The sequence below is a fragment of the Equus quagga genome, chromosome 1 (genome assembly GCF_021613505.1).
Source record: "Equus quagga isolate Etosha38 chromosome 1, UCLA_HA_Equagga_1.0, whole genome shotgun sequence".
NCBI lineage: Eukaryota > Metazoa > Chordata > Mammalia > Perissodactyla > Equidae > Equus > Equus quagga.
In genome coordinates, this window is record NC_060267.1 from 138,819,281 (window position 1) to 138,843,513 (window position 24,233).

The 24,233-nt window shown below is 36.2% G+C and overlaps 1 protein-coding gene across 8 annotated transcripts in view; it reads left to right on the forward strand.

The window, feature by feature from the left end:
- SETD2 (SET domain containing 2, histone lysine methyltransferase) overlaps positions 1-24,233 on the forward strand; it is a 118,625-nt gene that overhangs the window by 63,827 nt on the left and 30,565 nt on the right. For 6 of the 8 annotated variants that reach the window (XM_046640385.1, XM_046640361.1, XM_046640347.1 and 3 more), the window contains one exon: positions 22,403-22,451. In XM_046640385.1, the coding sequence (XP_046496341.1) occupies positions 22,403-22,451 (49 nt within the window). Of the gene's footprint in view, positions 1-2,391; positions 2,675-22,402; positions 22,452-24,233 lie in introns of all 8 variants that reach the window. The other 2 variants (XR_006885351.1, XR_006885353.1) reach the window with 2 other exon arrangements.

The following is a 24,233-nucleotide window of genomic DNA, read 5'->3' on the forward strand; positions in this document are numbered from 1 at the left end:
GATTCTGTGTCTGAAAATTCTGTGTAAGGTTCTATATAAGAAAATAAGAATGTTTAAATTAAATTGGATTAACCAGAAATTAATTAAAAATAAAAACTAATTGGAAAACCAGGGTAATTTAACTTCTCATCAAAAATGATTGAATACAAATTTCTATTTCAGTAAAATAACTTTATATGGAGCTAGTTGTTATTCAGTTACATTATTGTTTCTGAAATAGGCCTGCCTTTAAAATGCCTATTTCTTTGGACAAAAGATGCTATTTAGACGAAAAATAGAGAGGTCTGGAACCGTTACACCTAATACGTATATAATCTCTTGTTAAAGAATGTAGCAAGTTGTGCAGGGTTTGCTTTGCTGAAAACCCAATCTGGGTCTTGGATAAACACAGAAGTGAACAGGATAAACCTAGGAGAGATGTGGTACATTTTTATTGTAAGGGATCTGGATCTGAGATCCAGGTCTTGAGGACTCTGGGAACAGGTTACTACTTAGCTTCTATTTTTCTGTTCCTCCTTTCTTCTGCCAGAGGTGAAGCAACCAGATAATCCAGCAATACAGATTTATTTGCAGCAAGATGGACACCTGAATCCTCCCTGTCCCCAGTTATGACTACAAAGCTTACCCATTAGATCCTGTGATTTGATTTGACCTGTATGGAACTGGCCTTACACTGAGCAAAATGAGTAGTTGGTCGTTTGTGTACTGGGCTTAGTTTTGGCATTCGTAATTTACCGTGTTGAGACCCTTCTTTAAGTATGGTGTGGTTTCAGCTCTCGTTACCCATTCAAGCTCTTACTCATACTACTCTTTCATCACTTACAGTTCAGCGTAAACTCATCCTTATTAAGCCTTATGAAATCTGATCTTTTTATAAATATAAAAGGAAGAATTCATAGTAAATCTGCTTATGATACAACATGTGAACTGCAGGAACTGGAATTGCAATTAATTGAATGAGATGCTGGAAAGTCACTTGTGTGGACCTTTATTTAAGGTCTGCTTTGTGTGGGCACAGGAGTCCCTGGAAGAAGTCTCTCTTGTGTTTGGAGACTGCTAGTAGAGCCTGTACTATCTCTGGCTCAGTAAGGAAGGTGGAAATGGAGACAAGTACACAGGTGGACATAGGAAAGGCCTTACAGACATAGTTTTATAGAGAGAGAGTTTTATAGAGAGAGACCTAGTAGTTCACTTTTGCTTGAGAAGTCTCTGGTTGACATAATTTAAAAAAAATAAGACATAATCATCATCATTTCTTAAAAACCTTTGTCTTCTTGAAATCTGGAAAAAGTAAATATTTTTGTTTCTCTATATGGTAGTTTTTTATTGTAATTATAATCATATGAATTACTCTCTGGGATATCCGTAACCCAATTAGATATAACTGGTAATTTAAACTCTCACTCTAGACATACATTTTTGAGTCCTACAGAATTATTTTTTCCCCTGCTTGTTGTCCTCCCCACTCCCATCTGAAGAATCAAAGCAGTTGCACAGTACTATGTAGCCTGATGATCCTCTTGACTTGAGGTTTAAAATTTTATTTATACTTAAAGTATATCCTTCTTAACCTTCATATTTTGGATTTATCCTGATTCTTAGCATCAAGGAAGCCACTAAATAAAATCCTCCTGCTTCAAACTTTAGTTTGCTCTGGAATCATTACCCATCTAGAATTGCATTACTGAGAAATGTTTTTACTTGACTGAGCTGTGATGTTTTGTTACACATTGGTGCTAGGGTTCTTAATTCCTCTATCATTCTAATTAACATTTACCAAGGTTCTAATTTCAAAACTCTGATTATGGTTGTCCTTAAAAAAACAAAAACAAACGAAAAAACTTTACCTAACATATAACCAGAACTCTGAAATCAGGAACCCATAATTTGAACATATTTTAGAGAAACACGTTGACTTGATGTGATTACTGTATATCCATGCTATCCCGGCATTGAAAGAGTTAACTACTTCTGTCTGACTTCCACCTGTGTATTCAAGTAGACACTGGCAGAAAAGAAAATGTCTTATTCAACCAACCTTTATTAAGCACCTGTGACCAAGCACTGTGTTAGTTGCTGATGTTAATTCCAAGATCGTACTAAAAAGCATTGATCTAAGATTGTGGTTATGTTAGCCACAATCTGACCTGGGGCCACTGTAACATTGCTGGACATGTGTTCCACTTGGCCTTTCTACGTACTGAATGGAGTGAAGAACTGAACGAGGTTGCTTCAGATTCCTTAATCTTGATTTTGCTGTGAAGGCAGACTATAGGGATCATCAATAAATGAAAGAGGGTGGGAGGGAAGGGAATGAAGCTTCGTGAATTACTCTTTGTCCTCCCAGATCTGATGATGATCCCCCTTGTAACTTGAACCATTTCCATCTAGCTTCTCAGGGCAGCAAGGAGCTTGTTAACATCACCAGCTGACCATGTGTCTCCTTTTCTCAACTCCATTTTCAACTTCGTGCTGAAGAAAAACAAGAACCTAGCGTGCATTCTGTGAAGAAACAGGAAGATGGTTGGGAAGTTGGATGATGCATGAAAAATATAATAGGTGAAAAGAGGACAGAGGTGGTTAACTCACTGGCGCCGGCGTTATTTTGGTGCGTCCATTGCCGACAATGGATGTCGTACTGGGAAAATCCCGACTCCTGGCGAGAAAGGATTAAGTGAGCTACTTTTTCTATACCTCTATACACAGGACCACTGCCTTGGCTCCACAAGGCTTACACATTTTGACTCCTAAAGTAGAATCAACAAGAAATATCACCTAGCACATTTCTATACATGGGCATGTATTCATTTTCATATGCAAATTTACTGGGTTACATTTTCAGCAGGGACATGTGCATATAGTTCTGTTTGTAAAAGGAATTGTTGTACATCACCCTTCATGCTGAAAATATACCCTAGACTTCACAGGGCAAAAACAGCTTGTTATAAGTAGTGATTAATTATAACTTGACTGAAAAAATCTTCATTCACTTGGATCATGAGAAGAAGAGGTAAGGTTCCTGTGAATTTGGCAGTTTCAATTGCAGTTAAACACCCAAGAAACTGTGATGGCTAGTGATTCCAGAGCTTCTCTTATAAACACTTGTTTCAGGATGTGCATCTCTCCTTATAATGAAGTCTGGATAGTTAGAGTCATACCTGGATTAGGTGATTTAGGGACAACATTGCATACATGTGATAAATTGAACTCTTAATGAACATTCTTATTCTTATCTTTTTCGTCTTTATCTCAAGACATTATCCTTAATTCAACAGACATATTATTTTCCTAGAAAGTTAAGCATTAAACTTTCTACAGAGTTCAAATAAAACCTGGAGTTCCCCTACCGAAAAGTTTTGAGTTACTGCCTGGAATTTCAGTCTGTAACTAATATTGTATGTGAAATCTGCTATGCAACATTTCAAAATGAAATTATGTGCTCTGTATTTCTATAATGAATTTCAGAATCCTTAGTAGAGATGATTTTGTATCCATAATGATCAATATTACTTATCCTTTTCTTTAAAATTCAGAATTGCCCCCAAAGAATGCTATTTTAGGTATTGCTGCATTGAAATTTTTAAATAAATATCTCACTAGGTAAAAGGCAAACAGGATCTAAAACTTAGTAGTAGTCCATTTTGTATTATCAGATAAATACTTTCATCTAAATCACGGGTTGCCCAAATCTGCCCTGCTGCGTATTTTTGTAAATAAAGTTTTTTTGGAACTGTACAGCCATGCTTGTTCATTTATATAAAGTCTATGGCTGCTTTTGCACTGCACTGGTAGAGTTGAGTAGTTGCTTCAGAGACTGGCTGGCCAGCAAAGCCTAGAATATTTGCTATCTTGTCCTTTACAGAAAAAGTTTGCCAACATCTGATCTAAACGATAAAGTAAGAATCTGGCTGCTCTAAACATTCTGGTTTGAATGAAGTCATTTTGACGCTTTATTCTTTTGGGTGAGCTCTTAATTCTATTTCCCTAAAGATATAATGACCATGTTTCTATAGCCCATGAGGTTAGTTTTTTAAAAAAAAAGTCTTGATTCTGTTTAGCAAAAATTACTTCAAGTGATTTGGATGTAAGACTATCTGAGAAGTGGGAGAGTACATACATTATTGAATTACTGGGCTAAAAGAGACCCTTAAGAAATGTTGTTGTTCCCTCAGGGCCATGGTCAAGTTAGTCAGAGACTTAAACTTTTTGAGTATAGATAAATACTTATAATCTAGTCTTATTTATCACCATAATGAAGATATATAAACTTTCGTTAATATTCTTAACTTAATTCTGATGTAATTTCAGAGTTATAGGAAAACTGCAAGAATACTGTTCTGTATGTATTCTGCATGTAACACACATTCTAGTGACAAATGTAGAAAAAAATCAGCTAAAAATTCCTCTAAACCCTTCATCCAGATTCCCCAATGTTAACTTTTTACCAAATTTGCCTTATCATTTTCTCTTAATTTTTTTAACTTTTAAAGAGTAAGTTACAGATATGACACACCCTGGATTTCTAGTGTTTATTTAATAACAACAAGGTTATTCTCCTGTATGTCTAAATCAACAAATTACAGTGACACAGTACTATTATCTCATCAACAGACCTGATTCAAATTTTGCCAGTTGTGCACATAATGTCCTCTATGGCAAAAAAAAAAAAAAGAAAAAATTTTAAATCTGATCCAGAAGCAAATCTGAGATCAAGTGTTACATTGAGTTATATCTCTTTTGTATCCCGTAATCTGGAATAGTTCTTCAGTCTTCGTCTTTTATAAACCTCACATTTTTTAGTATTTTTTAATTTTTTAGAATATTCTTCAATTGGGCTTGTCTAAAGGATTCAGGTTATACATTTTTGTCAGGAAGACTACAGTAGGGTTTTTCACATGATGTTGATTTGTCCCATTACAGACGTTGGCAACATTGATCACTTAGTTAAGGTGGTGTCTGCCAGGTTTCTCCAATGTAAAGTTACTATTTTTCCCTTTCTAATTAAAAAGTATCACAGAGGAGCGCCTTTGGAAATATGTAAATATTCTATTTTTCATCGAATTTATCTATTAGTTTCAACAGCCAGTCAATTTGCCTGAATTGCATATAACTATGATGGTTGCCAAATGGCGATTTTTCTAATTCATCATTCCTTTTATTTATGTGCCTTTTGGTTGGCATTCTTTTGTAAGCAACAGCCTTCCCTGCTCTCCCGTTTAGTTCTTTATTCATTGATTTTTATCAGTTTAGACTCACAGATTCTCATTTTATTCAATGAATTATGATCCATTAATTCCATTATTTACTTGATCCTTAAATTGTCCCTTATTTGGCCAGTGGGAGACCCTTTAACTTCCCTTCTGTCTGATTTTCATGTTATTTTTTAACCTGGTATAAGATGCTGTTCCAGGCTCATCGTGTACTTTCCTTTACCCAGCCCTGGAATCAGCCATTTCTCCAAGGAGCTCTGGTTTCTTCTGGTGGGAAATGATATTTTGAAACCAAGATCAGGGCTTTAGATGAGGTCATTGCTTGTAGGAGCTGTCAGCAGACTGTAATAAATATTTATATGTATTTTTATGTATGTGTATGAGTGAATATGTATACACGTAATGTACTTGACCTCTCTATCATTTCTCTTCTCTTCTGTTAATCTGAGACCACACGCTCTTCTGAACATGTGAGTTTCCTTCTGTAACTCTCACTGATTGTTCCTATTCTGCCTATCCCTTAAAAGGTGGTATTTCTTGGGGCACCTGAGACTTCTTTTGTCCTACAGCCTCTTGTTTGTACTTCTTGTTCCCGTTCTTTTCCTCCTTCGTATTATTCTTTATTATGCTATAGTGTTATCTTTTTAAAAACACTGATGTGATCAATAGTAATTTCTGGTAGCATCACAGAGACTCCCATCACTCAAAGAACAAAAACTTAGTGTGTGGAGTAAGAGGTACTTCTATGTTTATCTAACCTTCTTACCCAACAATTTCTCTTACATGCTCAGTGCATGAGTCACATGCTGTTCATACATATTCACCTTTCCATGTCCTCATACATGCTTTTCTCTTTGCTTGGGATATTTTTTCTTTTTTTTTTTTCAAATCTTCCTTTATTTACAGTTACAGTTGCGGTTCATTCTTTGTGTTGCTTTGTCCTTTTTGGTATTTCTATACAGTGACAGTATTCTCAACAGACGACTAAAATTACTTGCTTGGATGCTTGTTTCATCTCCCTGGACCATGTGATCTTCAAGGGCAGGGACCATTTCTTAATCTTTGTAGTAAGAGTTACTTTTGTTATGGTATTTTTATAGTAATGGTTATAATAATAAGTTACCTCTTAATAATAGTGAATGACTACTATGTGCCCCCTACAGTCTGTGCTACATTCAGTAGCCAGAGTGATCTTTCAGAACTACAGATCTGTTCATGTCAGTGTCCTTGTAAAACTTGTAAATGGTTTCTTATTAAACTGTTAAAATTAAATCCATTTTTCTTAATAAGGCTTGCATGCCATGGCGTAGTCTGGTCTCATCTATTTATGTAGTCTCACCTCAAGCTGTTGTGGCCCACCAGTGAATGGCCCACCATACATTCATTCATTCCTGAAAACACTTTCTTTTGTTTAGATGTCTCTTCTCATTTAAGTTTCATCCTTTCCCCAGGAAAGCCATTCCTATCTCTCCAAGAGAAAGTATTCTGCCCTTTTTATATGCTCTCATAATATCCTTTCCAACCATAGCAGATAATATTTCATAGTTGTACATTGTGTGAAGGCAGAGACTGCTTCTGTCTTGGTCACTCGAGTCTCCAGGGTACTGTGAGAGCCTAGAGTGTAGTTTGGCACTTCATAAAGAATTGAATGAAGAAGTAAAGAAGATGTGTCTTTTCCCATAGTACCATACTGCTTCTTGAATCCGTAGTGTGTATGTTTTATTTGATGGGTAGTCAGAAAATATTTTAATGAGTGTCATGTAATCTTTACAACCCTTTGAAGTAAATGTTGGTATTTTTATCAGCTGTAAAATGGAAACAAACAGGCCCTTGAGGTTGTGACTTAGCTTTTAAGTGACAGAGCTGAAAATTGACTCAGGTCTTCTGATTTAAATCCTATATTCTTTCTACTCCTTTTTCTGGTCCAACAAATAGTGATTTCTATATCCTAGCTAGGCAATTTATGCAATTATGTACCTTTGGTGAATACTTTTCATATTTCTCTTGATCTGCTTCTGATTTAGAAACTGTAGTAAGTCCAAATTCATTCTGAAATCACAGAAACTATCATTTTAGTATTTTAAGTATCTCTTTTTCCATAATACTGCAGAGATTTTCAACCTGTGATCCATGATTGAACTTCAGGGGATTTTCAGAACGCCTGAAATCATATGCAAAACTGTGGGGTTTTCTGGGGCGAGGGTCCATAAATATGATCAGCATCTCAAACAGGGATGTGTATATATCTGAGTTGGGAGAAGAATGGACTATATCCAAAAAGTGTTTTCTGGATGATTTTGATAGCAGTAGGGCTCCTACCCTTAACTACAGTGTTGGATTGACTAGTGCAACATTTAACTTCAATGAAATCACTTGGAGGGCTGTGGCGATTTTTAAGTTTTAATTAGAAAAATTATAGAGAAGATAGTTAAATTTTAAAAATGTAAGGAAAAATCTTAGATTTAGAATTAATTTGCCTTGAAAAAAAAATCTGAAATTGGAGAAACATTTAATTATCATGACCTTGATTATTCTTCAGTGTTTACTTACCAGCATGAAAGGAATTTTATTTTTCTATATACATATTTACTACTGGGCTAGAGAGGCCTTGAAAACAGGGACTTATGTCAGCTGTTCACCTTGTGCTTCAGTATTTATTATAAGCCCAGAAAATCTTAGATGTCTGTTGAATAAAACCGAGCATTGCTAAGGTAGATTCTTTGAATTAAAGTCAAGGTGAGTGGGGCTAGAGAAGAAGGTAGTTGGGGAGACAAGTTTAAACTGAATGGCTGTGAACTAGGAGGGCTTTTTAAGGTATGGCACTTGATGAGGAGCAGCATTTAGAAATTGCCTTGGGAGTCTCCAGGTTCCTTAGGCCTTTGCCTGAGACCTCACAACCCCCAGGTGGTGGTCTTTACCGTGAGTACAGTCACAGTGCACAAAAGTCTTTTGGTGCTGTATTTAAGGCCTCTTCTGAGGCATGTTATCTTTTTTTTTCTTCTTTTAATTTTAATTTTTAGAACAGGTTATTCCTGCACATGATACAAAATTCACAAGGCATACAATGAAATGTTTTGCTCCTACCCCTGCCCCATGTCTTGTTCCCTGGAGGCAACCAATACAACCAGTTTCCTAGGTAGCCTTCCAGAGATAATTTGAGCATTTTATATGTATATATTTTGTCTTTTATATAAAGCTTGGAGCACTGTTTAGGTCCTTGCTTTTTTTTTAATATATTGTAAAGATTGTTTTATACCACTTCATAAAGAATGTATTTTTTAGTGCTGCATAGTATTGTATAGATATACCATTATTAGTCTTCTGTTAATCATATTAATCAGTCCCATATTTGGGCCATTTAAGCTGATTCCTTTCTTTAGCTTGGCAGCAAGTAACCTTCACTGAAGTCATTCCAAACACGTTCACATATGTAGGAATATACATGTTGGATAAATTAGTAAACATAGTATACGTGAGTCATAGTTTGTGTTATTTGTAATTTTGATAGTTATTGACAAATTGGTCTTCATAGTTGTTGTACCAATGTAACTCTTATCAGCAATGTATATGTATAAGAGTGCCTGTTTCACTGCATCCTGGCCGACACCAGTATTGTCTAATTTTATCTTGGTCAGACTGATAGGCAAAAACGGCATGTTACTGTAGTTTTAATTTGCATTTATTTTATGCATGAAGTATTGAATATCTTTAACATTTGTATTTCCTATTTTAAGAACTGACCATATCCTTTTCTCATTTTTCTGAGTGGCTGAAAACTGAAACTGGATCTTACTACCTTTCGTTTTTTGAGAGTCCAGCTGTCTGAAAAAAGAATAAATAAAGTTATTCTGCTCCCCTTTTCCCCTCACTATCCTTTCCTCTGCCCCTCTCATGTGTATGATTTTATGAAACCTCCAGATATGTATATTATCTTCTAAGTTTTTTTTCCAGTCAAATTTCAGGGCCTCTGTGACCCAGTGGAGATCCTCCTGCTCCCACAATTTGTAATACAATTTATGAGATAAAACAACAGACTCTTAAATGCTTTATAGGGACATTATGATAGGAGTTAAAGGAAGCTAAATGCTGGGTATAGAACCATTACCACTAAAAGTGTTGAACAGAATTTATGCTGAGGGGAAAGGAGCTGGGTATGTATCAGTATTTGCCCAGTGATTTTTTTTTTTTAATTAGACCTTGGGGTGGTGTAGGCTCATAGACGTTGAGGTTATATGTTGTATGTTCATTTTTAAATTTTGTTGTTAATTGAGAAAATGGATCTTTTTAATCTTTATGCTAGTATATAGAATTGTGAATCAGGTTTCATGACAGGGTCTTATATTACCCAAAGATATGCTTTTATTTCTCTAGATCAAGGGTTAGCAATTTTTTCTATAAAAGGCCAGATAGTAAATATTAACATACCAAAATTTAAAAGGTGACTTCCTTCTTCCCCTCCTCTTTCTTTTTTTTGAAGTATAGGGAGTGCATACTGTTTTCCTACACTTCATGACAAAGCCATAGACTTACCATATGCAGCATTCCACCCTTTTGTTTTGAAGATCGGCCCTGAGCTAATGTCTGTTGCCAGTCTTCCTCTTTTTTTCTTCCCAAAGCCCCAATACATAGTTTGTATATCCTGGTTGTAAGTCTTTCTAGTTCTTCTGTGTGGGATACTGCCACAGCATTGCTTGATGAGCGGTGTGTTGGTCTCTGCCCAGGATCTGAACCCATGAACCTCGGGCCGCCGAAGCAGAGCTTGTGAACTTAACCACTATGCCACTGGGCCAGCCCCTGCCTCTTGCTCTTCTTTCTTTTTTCTCCCTTCTTTTTTCTTTTTTTCCCCTTCATTCAAAAATGTAAAAAATCATTCTTAGCTGGGATTGAGGGAGTGCTCACATAACCAGGCTGCAGGCCAGATTTGGGATGCAGTTTGCTGATCCCTGCACTGTATGGAATTGTGAATTAGGTTCCATAAAAGTCTGCTATTACCCAAAGATATGTGTTTTAGTATTCTTAGCCTAGATGACTAACAGAACTCATTTAATTGTGTATTTTCCAAGATGATTTGTCTATAAGCCCATATGGTTTCAATGGGAACCAAATGAGCTTAAATTTTTTCTTCATTTTGTTTCTCTAAGTTCTTGCGTCTTTTTCTAAATTTTCAGTGTTCAGTAAATTCAGTTAAATATTTGGTATGTTTGCTTCTAACCCTAAAACTTCACAAATGCCTGAAAATCCTGGGAAGCTGGTGGGATTTTTGGACATCTTTTTCAAATACATTTAGTTACCTTGGGAAATATTATCTCCCGCATGTAACTAAATACATAAATATACATTCATATATACATACACACACATAAATATATGTTATTCGTAGTGTCTTAATCTTCACAGTTTCAAAATTGCTTGGAGAAACAAAAGTTATTACAAAACATTAGTTGATGAACTGAACACTTAAAAAATTAATTCTCTGGCTGTTATTAAAAAGACAAGAGGTAACAAGTGTTAGAGAGGATGTGTAGAAAAGGGAACCCTCATACACTGCTGGTGGGAGTGCAAACTGGTACAGGCATTATGGAGATTTCTCAAAAAATTGAAAATAGAGGGGCTAGCCCGGTGGCATGGTGGTTAAGTTTGCATGCTCTGCTTTAGTGGCCTGGGGTTCACAGGTTTGGATCCTGGGCGTGGACCTAGCACTGCTCATCAAGCCATGCTGTGGCAGCATCTTACATAAAATAGAGGAAGACTGGCACAGATGTTAGCTCAATAACAATCTTCCTCAAGCACAAAAAACGGAAAATTAAAAATAGAAATACCATGTGATGCACCTATTCCGCTTCTGGGTATTTAGCCAGTGTTTTTATTCTTTGGAATGAAAACACTAATTCAAAAAGATATATGTACCCCTATGTTCATTGCACCCTTGTTTGCAATAGCCAAGACTTGGAAGCAACCCAAGTGCCCATCAACAGATGATTGCATAACAAAGATGTGGTGTGTGTATATAAATAATAGAATACTACTCAGCCATTAACAAAGACGAAATCATGCCATTTGTGACAACATGGATGGACCTTGAGGGTGTTATGCTAAGCGAAATAAGTCAAGAAAGACAAATGCCATATGATCGCAGTCGTGGAAGACAAACACATAGATAAGGAGAGCAGATTGATGGTTACCAGAGGGGAAGGAGGTCGGAAAAGGATCAAAGGGGTAAAGGGGCACATATGTATGGTGATGGATGGAAACTAGACTTTTGTGGTGAACGTAATGCAGGCTATACAGAAGCTGAAATATAATGATGTACACCTGAAATTTATACAATGTTATAAACCAATGTGACCTCAATAATATAATTTAGAAAAAACAATTCTCACTCAAACATCCCTTCTCACTTCACATTAGAAGCTATCCTTGTTTAATGGGTTATTGTCTTTCTCAGCCACAGTCTCACTGTTATAAAAATAGGGCAATGTAGTACAAATACAATGCAGATCTATTCTATTACAAAGTAAGGGGCTGGCCCGGTGGCGTGGTGGTTAAGTTCGCATGTTCTGCTTCGGCGGGCCGAAGTTCACCAGTTTGGATCCCGGGTGCGGACATGGCACTGCTTGGCAATCCATGCTGTGGCAGGTGTCCTACATATAAAGTAGAGGAAGATGGGCGTGGATGTTAGCTCAGGGCCAGACTTCCTCAGCAAAAAGAGGAGGATTGGCAGCAGATGTTAGCTCAGGGCTAATCTTCCTCAAAATAAAAATGCGTTGATTTCATAAAGTCAGTAAAAATGATATTGAAGAAGTTGGAAAGGAAATATACAAAGATAGTAGTGTAGTAGAAACATTTCCAGAATGAGTAAAGAATGTTATCAATTATTTGGAAAACATATATCAAAAAACATCAATAGTTCATCTTTTTTGGGGAAGAGTTAGTGAAGCTTTCTCTCACATATTGATTTTGGGATTACAAGTAAATTTTAGTGAATTGGTGAATTTGCAGATACAGAATCTGTGAATAATACGGGTAAGTGGAATCATGCAGTATGTGGCTTTTTGTGTCTGGTTTCTTAGTGTAATGTTTTCAGAGTTCATCCATGTTGTGGCATGTATCAATACTTCCGTTTTTTAGCTGACTAGTGTTGCATTGTATGGATATACACCATTTTGTTATCCATTCATCAGTTGATGGACATTTGTATTGTTTCCACTTTTTTGACTGTTAGGAATAATGTTACTGTGAATATTCATGTGCCAGTTCTTGTGTGAACATCTGTTTTCATTTCTCTTGGATGTATACCTAGGGGTAGAATTTTGGGGTCATAGTAACTCTATGTTTAACTTGTTGAGGAACTACCAAACTCTTAGCTGTGCCATTTTACATTCCCACCAGCAATATATGAGGTTTGCAATTTCTCTACATCCTCACCAACACTTATCATTTTGTTTTTTTGATAATAACCATTCTGGTGAGTGTGAAGTGATATCTCATTGTGATATCCATTTTTTAACTGGGTTGTTTGTCTTTATATTGTTGAGTTGTAAGAGTTCTTTATATATTTGGATATCAGATATATGATTTGTAGATTTTTTTTGTGTTCTGTGGATATCTTTTCACTTTCTTAATGTTGTCCTTTGAAGCACAGAAGTTTTTAATTTTGATGAAGTCCATCTTATCTAGTTTTTCTTTTGTTGTGTATGTTTTTAGTGCCATATCTAAGAATCCATCACAAAATCCAAGGTCATCAATATTTACCTCTGTGTTTTCTACTAAGATTTTTAAGTTGTAGCCTTTACATTTAGGTCTTCGATCTGTTTGAGTCAATTTTTGTATATGGTGTGAGGTAAGAGTCAAACTTTACTCTTTGGTGTGTGGATATCCAGTTGTCCCAGCACCATTTGTTGAAAAGAGTATTTTTCCCCCAGTTGAATAGTCTTGGCACCCTTGTGGAAGATCATTTGGCCATAGATGTATGGGTTTATTTCTGAACTCTCCCATCTATTCCACTAATATATATTTCTATCTTTTCAGTACCACACTGTTTTTGTAGCTTTGTATAGTAAGTTTTGAAATTGAGAATTGTGAGTCCTTCAATTTGTGTGTGTGTGTGTTTTCAAGATTGTTTTGGCTCTTCAAGGTCCCTTGCAATTCCATGTGAATTTTAGGATCAGCTTTTCCATTTCTGCAAAGAAGGCAGTTGGAATTTTGATAGAGATTACACTGAATCTGTAGATTATTTTGGGTAGTATTGCCATCCTAACAACATTGTCTTCCAGTTCATAACTGTAAATCTTTTCATTTATTTAGGTCTTCTGTAATTTCTTGCAACCAACGTTTAGTAATTTTCAGTGTGCAAGCCTTGCGCTTCCTTGGTTAAGAAATTTATTCCTAATTATTATTTATTTATTTACTTTTAAAGATTTTATTTTTTTCCTTTTTCTCCCCAAAACCCCCTGGTACATAGTTGTATATTCTTAATTGTGGGTCCCTCCAGCTGTGGCATGTGGGATGCTGCCCCAGCATGGCCCGACAAGCAGTGCCATGTCCACGGCCAGGGCTTGAACTGGCAAAACCCTGGGCCGCCATAGCAGAGCGCGCGAACTCAAGCATTCAGCCACGGGGCTGGCCCCATCCTAATTATTTTTTACTGCTAGTGTGTAATTATTTTCTTGATTTCATTTTTGGCTTGTTCATTGCTGGTTTATATGATTTTTGTATGTTGATCTAGTATCGTGCAGTTTGGGTAAGGTCATTTATTATCTTTAATAGTTTGTGTGTGTGTGTATTCTTTAGGATTTTCTTCATACAAGATCATTTCATCTGTGGATAGAGATAGTTTTACTTCTTTCTTTCCAATTTGAATGCCTTTTTTTTTTTCTTGCCTGAGTACCCTGGCTAGAACTTCCAGTACAATGTTGAATAGAAGTAGTAAGAATAGGCATCTTTGTCTTGTTCTGAGTTTAGGGGGAAAGCTTTCAGTCTTTTCCCATTAAGTACGATGATAGTTGTAGGTTTTTCATAGATGCCCTTAATCAGATTGAGGAAGTTCCCTTCTAGTTCTAGTTCCTTGAGTCTTTTTATCATTCAAGTATGTTGTTTTGTCAAATACTTTTTCTGTATCAATTGGGATGATTATTTACACATGTGCTTTTAGTATATATAACTAGAACTATGTTATCTCATTGTTTTTTTTTAAATTCGGCGCTATATTTTTAAGGTCCATCCATGTTGCTTTGTATTCTTCTAGTCCTTTGCTTCTAACTGCTGTTTTGTTCCCTGTTGTGCATCTACAATATTTTATCTGTCCTTTTCGTAGTGAATACCCAGATTGCCTTCAACTCTCTTCCACCACAGACGTTGTGGTGATGAACATTTTCTACATATCCCTATATGAACCAATATGAGATTTTTTCTTTTGGCATATAAACCCAGGTGCAGACTTGCCAGGTCCGAGTCTTTTTGTTTCCCGTTTGGTGCTCTTAGTCTTTTTAGTCAGAAGTATTTGATGTTTCTTTAATTCTGGAAAACTCATCATCATTATTTCTTAAAATAGTTGCTTCTTTCCTAGAACTCATTATATCTGAAGTTGACACTTGAACTCTATATCTTGTAGCTTTGCTTTCATATTTTCTATCTCTTTGTTCCCTTCTGCTGTTTTTTTGTCTGTTCTTCTGCTGTGAAAGTGGCATCTTGCTCACAGTCTCTCTCTCTCTCTCTCTCTCTCTCTTTTTATTTTTGTTATTAGTCTTGCTATCATTTAGGAAAAAAGATTTGGTTGGCACATACGCAATTTAATCTTTGCTTACTAACAAGGAAAAACTAAATAGTCTTAGTTTTAAAAAGCAAATCAGATAAAAAGCAAAACAATAGATAATCTGATCTCTATATAATAAAAGGTAAAAATATAATTGTACTCTCATTGTAAATTATTTTGTTCTCAAGGTCTTGTTTAGCTCAGGAAAAGTCTCCATTTGTGTTAACTAAAAGTTTTGTTATAAAGTATTATTTCCTAATTTTTTTTAGTCTGTTTCTGCAATCTGTTTCTAACAGTTCATTTGGGATGTGTTAAAATTGTGCTGCAGTGCTTTGCCAACAAACTTCCAATGAGTACTTTTTGAGACTGTTGGAAGAAAACATTCCAGTTTAGGCCCGCTTAATGACCTAGTAGTAGTAGTAGGTGACTTGTTCATTTTTTTTTTAACCAAAAATGAGTATTATAAAAACCGTATAATTAAAAGTAAAGGTTTTTTCCCATAGGAGAATCCGTTTACTCAGAATCTATTTATTGTAATGTTAAACATAATTTAACTGCTTTGGGGAATCATGATTCACATACAATAAAGATAAGAACATCAAAAGCATAGCTGTATAATATTTCTTAGGCTAAAACAGTCCTTTGTTTTAGTATCTACGTTCTTCCCCCCCCCAGCTTTATTGTGATGTAATTGACATACAACATTGTGTAAGTTTAAAGTGTACAATATGTTGATTTGATACACTTATATATGGTGGTATGATTACCACCATAGTGTAGGCTGACACCTGCATCATGTCATATAATTACCACTTCGTATTCGTGGGGAGAATATTTAAGATGTACTCTCTTGGCAACTTTCAAGTATATAATACCGTATTATTAACTTTAATCACTATGCTGTACATTAGATCCCCAGAACTTATTCATCTTAAAACTGGAAGTTCGTTTTCATTTAACCATCATTTCCCTTTTTCCCCGAACCCCTAGCTTTTGGTAGCCAGTATTCTAGTCTCTATTTCTATGAATTTGGCTTTTTAAGATTCCACACATAAGTGATATCATACAATATTTGTCTTTCTGTGTCTAATTTATTTCACTTAGCATAATATCCACAGGGTTCATCCACGTTGTCACAAATGGCAAGATGTCCTTCTTTCTTATGACTGAATAATATTCCATTATATATATGTACACCACATCTTCTTTACCCATTCGTCTATTGATGGACGCTTAGGTTGTTTCCATATCTTGGCTATTGTGAATAATGCTGCAATGAACAAGGGAGTGCAGGTATCTCTTCAAGATCCTGTTTTCATTTCCTTTGGATATATACCCAGACGTGGGATCGCTGGCAAGTCTTTATTAAGAAATAGAAAACAGAGCTGGTCCCATGGCCTAGTGGTTAAGTTTGGCACACTCTGCTTCAGTGGCCCAGGTTTGGTTCCCAGGTGTGGACCTACACCACTCATCAGCAGCCATGCTGTGGTGGCAACCCACATGTGAAATGGAGGAAGATTCACACAGATGTTGGCTCAGGGCAAATCTTCCTCAGCAAAAGAAAAAAAAAGGAAAATAGAAAACATACTGTATGCATCAATTATAGAGACTTTCCACCTTTAATTCTGTTTTCTTTCAAATCACCCTATTTTCCTCTATGTACTGTCTCTTTTGGCAATATTCTGTAGTACCACAATGTAAGTTACTGTTTCTTAAAATTTTCCCAAATTGTGGATCTCTTGCCTTAGCCTATTTCCGGAATTTCAGATCTATATTTTCAGCTTTCTGTTGGCTCTCTCCACCTGCCCTTCAGACTCAAGTTCATAATCTTCTCTTAAGCTGGTTCTTCATCTTCTGATGTATATTTCTATTAATAGCTTCATCATTTTTGTAGTAACCCATATTCAAAACATCAAACCCTTTTTTAATTTAAAAAATTTCTCTTGCTAATTATAGCAATTGCTTTAAAAATACTGTTTCCAGATAACTAAACTTTTCTGTTAGGGATAGTATTGTTGGAAGACAGCTTTTTTCAAAATTATGACAGGTTTGAATGACATCTTCAGATCTTTTGCAGATGTTATTTTATTTTTTTTATTTTTAATTTTATTTATTTATTTATTTTTTTGAGGAGGATCAGCCCTGAGCTAACTACTGCCAATCGTCCTCTTTTTGCTGAGCAAGATTGGCCCTAAGCTAACATCCATGTCCATCTTCCTCTATTTTATACGTGGGACGCCTACCACAGCATGGGTTTTGCCAAGCAGTGCCATGTCCGCACCCGGGATCCAAACCAGCGAACCCTGGGCCGCCGAGAAGTGGAATATGTGAACTTAACCACTGTGCCACCAGCCCGGCCCCACAGAGGTTATTTTAAATAGCCACCACCTCCTAGTTATTTGCACAAAAGTAGAACTTCGATACTTGATCTATACTGAATGCATAATTATTGAATTTATACACATGTATGTATTAATATATACCTATATCATATTCTAAATGGTGGATAGTTCATTTACATTAACTTTCCAAAGCTTTACCATCACTACTTCAGGAATTATTAGGTCTTTTTTAAGTACCTAGTATGGTACAATGTGTACTGTAGACAGTTTATGAGATGGGTAACACAGAATTTAGAATCTTAAATCTTAGACCCTTCACAATCTTGGTCTTCAACATTGCCTTCTGGTAGATAAAATTTTGAGACCTTGTAGATCTGAAAAATAGCTTTATTCTCTTGCTTGTTTGGCAGATCATATAATTATCATTTGGAAATAAATTTTCCTTTAAAACATTCAAGATATCATTGCATCATTTTTTAGCTTACAGTGTTGCTATTGAAGTCTGATGCCATTTCTCTTCCTTTGTTGTGGTAGGTGCTCTGAGCCCTCCCAACTGGTGACTCATGTCTTTCAGTTCTAAAAAAATTTCTTTTATTATTTTTTTGATATTTCCTTCCCTCAGTTTTCTCTCTCCTTGTTTTCTGGCCTACCAGTTATTAGATGTAGGACTTCTGGCACTTATCCTCTAATTTTATTTTTTAATTTCCCATTTTACTTCTTGAGTTTTTGTTCTGTTTTCTGGGAGTCACTCAACTCTTTTTTTTCTATCATAGTTTCACTTGCCATGAATTTCTTCTTATTCTTGCTGTCTTTTTTTTTTAATAGCATCTTATTTCATGTATGTTTTTTCTTTGTGCATCATCAAACAAAAAAAGGAACATGAAAGGGAGAATGGGGATAATGCATGGAATAGAATAAAATATTTAAATATACACACATTCACTACTCATGTATAATTAATATTCTTAGGAAAAAAAGACACTAAAGAAGGATTTATATCTTTTTTATTCTTCCACTGTCATTTTTTAGGACTTCAGGATGGAGTTGGAATAAACACGTGTGTTCAGTCTACCATGTTTGTATTTTCCACCTCTTTCTTTTTGTGTACAACTCTTGGTCATCCTTCAAGACAATTCAAATGTCTCTTTCAGGATGCTTTTCCCAATTTTTCCTAAGGCCCAAACCAGTTTTAGTATGAAATAGTGTATATTTAGTCTCTCTTTTTCCTCGGTGCTGATGAGGTAACAGTAGAAGCGGTCACGAGTGTGTGCTTTGGACAGACGCAGATCTAGGCTTGGATCCTAGGTCCAGTATGTAACTCGCTGTGTCACTGTATGACCTTGGGATAGTTACTTAACTTCTCTGAGCCTGTTTTGTGTGTAATGTAGATATAGCATAATACCCCTCTTAGCAATGTAAAAGCACGTGAGAAGGCAGTTAAAGGACATGGCACACAGAAGGGTCAGCCATGATTTTCGTTAGTCTGTGAGCTCCCTGGCGGCAGGTACTGTGTATCTCCAATGTCCAAGGCATAGCACATAGTTGTTACCTGAAATGCTTGTTATGTAAATGAGCAAACCAGATTTCTACAAATAGCCATCATAGAACCATGCTGTCTTTGTGTCCACAAATTAAAAAATCTCCACACACATTTAGATACTTTTAAAAAGGAATGTTGGATGCATTGGTGTTGCATGAGCTTATCAATGATTCAGTGTTTATCAAACAATTTCTGAAGATTGATTTTGAGCCTTTGACTAAAAATTGGCCAAGGATAGGCTAAGTGTTGAAAAGAGTTAAAAACGTTGCAGAGGCACACTTATTAGTCTGACCCTGGAAATATGTAATTTGTGCTTATATGTGAGGCCTGTAAATAACGTTTTTACCAGGGATGAAAGAGAATGATAGTATAGGTTTTGTGATAGAAAGCATGAGATATATGCAGTACTTTGAGTTTATTTAGCACTGTGTGGTTGATTTCTGCAAAGTAAGAGGAGAATTTCACCTGTTGGTCCATTCAACAAGTAACTGAGTCTTGATTATGTGCCAGGCACTGTCCTTGGTGCTAGAGATACAGCAAAGAATAAGACAGTCTTGGCCGTTAAGAATTACAGCTTGAGTGTATATGTGAGTTGGGAGCAGCACCTAGACAGCAAAGAAATAAAACAGAGTGATAGGTAAAGAGTATTAGGTGGAGTAGGGAACCAGATTCTTTTAGGCCCCTCTGAGAGCAGGTTTAGTCCCAGGTCTCCTGACTCACAGTTCAGTGTTCTTCCATAAAATGCCAGTCTCTTGAGTAGAGTTTTACATGAAGGGTTAACATGAATGAAACCAACTCATAAAGATTTTCTGCAACGGATCTGTGGCCTGCGGGTATGAGATTATTCCAGACTTCTATATCATGTAGGCTAACACTGTTGCTATTTAGTCACAAGACAGAATGATCTTAAGAAATGTTACAGTAATCTTCACGTGGCTACTTCCTTCTCAGTTTTCATTATTATGGGACTTTGGAAAAATTCATTTCCGTTTTCAGGGCCTCAAAGTAGATAATCTGAGTTTCCAGCTTAAATTTTATATACAACTTTGACTACGTGAAGAAGAGGATCAAGTTAGTACCTCCAAGTGCATGGGTACATTTTGATAGAACTTGTTCCCCATAGTGTTAGGCACACACTAATAGTCAGTAGCTCTTGGTCACTAGTTAGTATTAATCATCCATTTTGTAAACATCAGAATACATTTTCTACTTAGCAGATGCTCTAAACTTTTTAATGCAATTAAGAATGTATCTTTGAGAAGCATTTTCTCTGGTACATTAACTGCCACCACAGAATGGGTCCGCAACTTGAGATCTGTGTAATAAATTACTATAAACGTTTGTAATGCCGAGACTTTTATGCAAAAGAAGTTAAAAGATTAAAATTGTGTAATCCTTAGTTGACACAGACATCCCTCCATGTGTCTGTTCTAAGCATCCTTCATGAATGAACATGCTATCTTTTGGAGTGCCTAGGTTTATACAGTACCTAATGCAACAGTCATTTTCAGGCTTTTAAAAATGAGCAGAATAACTGTTTTTCCCTATTGTGTGGGTATGTGCTGATAAGTGGCATTCTTACTTTTCCCCAAATTTGATAACCTCTCTGAGAGTCAGACAGAGGAGTCAGACAGACAGAGCTAAGAGTGTCAGCTTTGTTCTCCCTGTCTTTATCCAGCATTCGGTATTACCCACAACTAGACTCTTGACAGCTAGACAACTCCAGGCATCCCTCAGAAGAGCAGATTGGAATATATCCCTTCTACTGGCAAAAGCAGCCCAAGAGGAGAGAGAACCCAGATGGCTCTGAGCTGAGGACAGGCATGCATAGGTCTTTCTCTCAGATTCTGCCTTAGGAGCAGGAATGAATGAGGACTGTTAAGAGAAGCTAGCACTTCACCGCTTCTCAACCTTCTCTGGACATCAGAATCATCTGGGGACCTTCTAAAAAATACAGATGCCTGGGACCCATGCCCAGAGTTTTAGGTTGTTTATCTGGGACAGTATTTCTGTAAAAGTTTCCTAGGGTGATCTAATTGTGTAGCCAGAATTGAGAATCACAGCTCTAGTGGAAATCCTACATAGGAAGGAAAGGCTAGGGGGATGGAGGATACCACCTGTATTTGTGCATACATCCCCAAAATGGTATTCCTCCCCAAAATAATGCTGACTGTTAGCCATAACCTGTGTCATCTAGTACAGAAGATAAAGTGTCTTGGAGTCAGACCATCTCATAGCATCATATCCTTGGGCAGATTGCTGAACTTTTTAAGTAAATTCTCCCATTTGTAAAATGGAGGTAATAGTACTTACCTCGTAGGGTTGTTTTGAAGCTCAAATTTCAGCCATTTGAAATGCTTAGCATGATACCTGGCACACAGGATAAGTGTACGTTTTATTATAGTAATAATTATCTTTATTCAGTAATTTATCAGCATGCATGGAATATTTAAGGATTTTTTAAAAAAGTCTAAATTCATATAGATGGCCCTGTATCTGTGTAGTCCATATTTGCATTTTTAATGACAGCTGAGTATTGTATCTTGACCCTTCTTCAGTTGTGTGACATATGGGTTATTTCTCATTTTCCACAAATATTGCTAGAACCAACAATCATGTGGAAAGGGCAGTTCTTTGATTTTATTGGAGTACAATTCCTAAAAAATGGGATTACCAGACAGATATGTATGGTCAATATTATGAGATTACTCTAAAGGGAGAGTATCATTTGTACCATTGAGACTGTGTGGGTTTGCCATTTGCCCACTTAACAAGCTAATTGTTAAGGAAATGTTGTGCCCTTGAGCTGCTTGATGGACCGAAAAGTGAGATTGTCAGGAAACACAACAGGTTCTAGGCCTTAGATTCATACAAGAAAAGGTACCTCAAAGCTTAAAATCATAGTTTACATTTCTCAAGACTAATTTTGGTACAGTATTAGATGCTATTATTAGAGCAACAATGATCTAATGCTTATTTTTCCTTTTTATAAATAACAACAATAAGGAAGTAGCTATTACATTTGGTCATTAGCCAAGTTGGTTTTGCATTTATAGAAAAATACGCTGAATACCAGGAATTGTCTTTACCCATATAATTTTTCTGAAGTGTTTTTACGTAGCGAAGTTATTACTTTTTGTTCCCTTAAGTAGGGATGGCAAGTGAGATATTAGAATTATTCTTATGAATACTCTCAGTAAGGGAGCCATAGATGACTTCATTTTATATGCAGAAGACATACAGAAATTAAGATTATCAAGAAGTGTATTCCCGCCAGAAATATAAGGCACCAGTTACTTAGTCGGCTTACTTAGCTAATAAGATCATACAAGTCTGGTAGATGTTAAAATATACATATTTTTATATTTGTGCTACATGTGTTTATGGGACCAGGATCTATTCTTATATAAAGCCATATATAAGTCAAATTTTGGAGAATAATTAAATACCAGCCTGTTCCTTTCCATTTCTTGTTGCCATATGAAATCAGTCAGCTTCAAAGCAATCACTGCTTCCACTCCACACTGATAACCTTTCTTTTGTTTTTTTTTTTTTGCAGGAGGTATATCGGATTCCAAAGAAAAGTCAAACTGAAAAGGAGAACACAAGTAGGTATTCAGAGATACTCTGTGTATATGGCTTTACAAATATTCTTTTGGAAGTATGCAGAGGTAACTGATAAGAACTTTAGCTGTTTTGTTTTTGAAACCAGACAGTATGTAATTAGGTAAATGAAGTATTTGTGTTTGGAAACTCATTTTTATTCATTCTTAGTGAATTTTAGCCAAAGGAGGTGTCCCTTTACACTACCTGGATTGTTGCTTTCCTTGAAGTCATTGCCTTTAGTAGCTTTTCTTCCATTCATTTGTTCTTCTAGAGCAGTCGTTCTTAAACTTGTACTCCTAGAGGTCTGTGTAAGTCTTTACCTGTAGATGTTTATATGCAAAATCCTTTGTGTACAATCATTTTTCTGGAGAAAATGCAAAACTTTCCTCAGATTCTCAGGGAGTCACTAACCCTCAAAAGGTTAAGAGTGATTATTACAGAACAGATAACAGGCCATGGCAGTCTGGTTTCTGGACTTTACGCCTTAGTTATGTTTCCAACATACTTCTTTAGCAATTAAAACAATGGGATCAATCATGGTGGCTGATGTTGGTCTCTTGAGCCCCTTCAGCACTGACCCAATATAAATAGGGTAAAGGAGCCAGTGTGATCATATTTTTGGTCTTTTTCTTTATTTTTGGCATGAAGAGCTTTTTGTAATCTTAAATCTCATTGGTTAAATAATCTTCTTGGTTAAAGACCTATGAGGTGTCCTTTGCCTCATTCTTGTATCTCTTGGATATTTTTAATTCTACTGGACATCCTACTTAGGGCTGCAAAGAGTTCTTCCCGTAAGAAAGAAGGCAGGGTTGGGCAGTACTAGTTGACAAAACCAGTGGCACCACTATAGAGGCCATTATCATCAGAGGCCAGTTTCTCTGTGCCTACTGAGTTGAAATTATGAGCAAGCTAGGCAAAGTTTAAATACCTGTGAGGATTCCCCTCAGTATTTTGCAATATCTGGTCCCATGTGGCCCTCTGAGAGAGGCAGGGCGTAGTCTATAAGAGACTGCTGTAATCTTTTCAGGAAGGAGACTTTTGTGTGCCAACTTCAGTTTCTCCCTCACATATGGAACATCCCCCCTGCTATAGCTCAGTCTCAGGATTTTAGATTAAAGAAATGCTTATAATTGAAGCCTGGTTTCTATACTCAATGTCAAGCAATTAAAAAGCTTACCACTTTTAAAATTCGTAAGAATTGTGAAATACTTTGGGAAATGTGTAGTCCAGCTTTACCCTCTTTTTATAATATGAGAAAATCAGCCTGAATAAATGAAATGACTTCTCTGCCTCACGTATTCTAAGATGCAGAGTCAGAATATGAACTGTTGGTGTGATTCCTTTTCTGATTTTACTAGGCTATAGTGAAGAAATAGCCACATTTTAAGGAAATTAACACCAGGACAAGGAACCTAGGTTTGAAGGAAGAAATAGAGTAGTCATGGGCAAATAGAGATGCAACTAGCTAATAGTACTTCACAGAAGGTTGCTATACTACTACCTTGTGAGCTGAAACAGTTGTTTTAATTGTACAGTATTTTCTACCAGCGTGTGGCATAGATGAGTTCTGTTAGCTTCTCACTAACAAATGCTCATATATGGTTGTAGATTAGTAACTATTTTGCAAATAAATGTTTTTGGCAACTAAAAGAACTGCGAGAATGGCATATACAAACCTAACCTTACTGCTAGGAAAAAACAATTGATAGCATGTTTTTCTGAGATAAGAACAAGAAAAACCAGCTAATGATTATTGAGAATCTGCTTTGTGCTATGAAAGATAT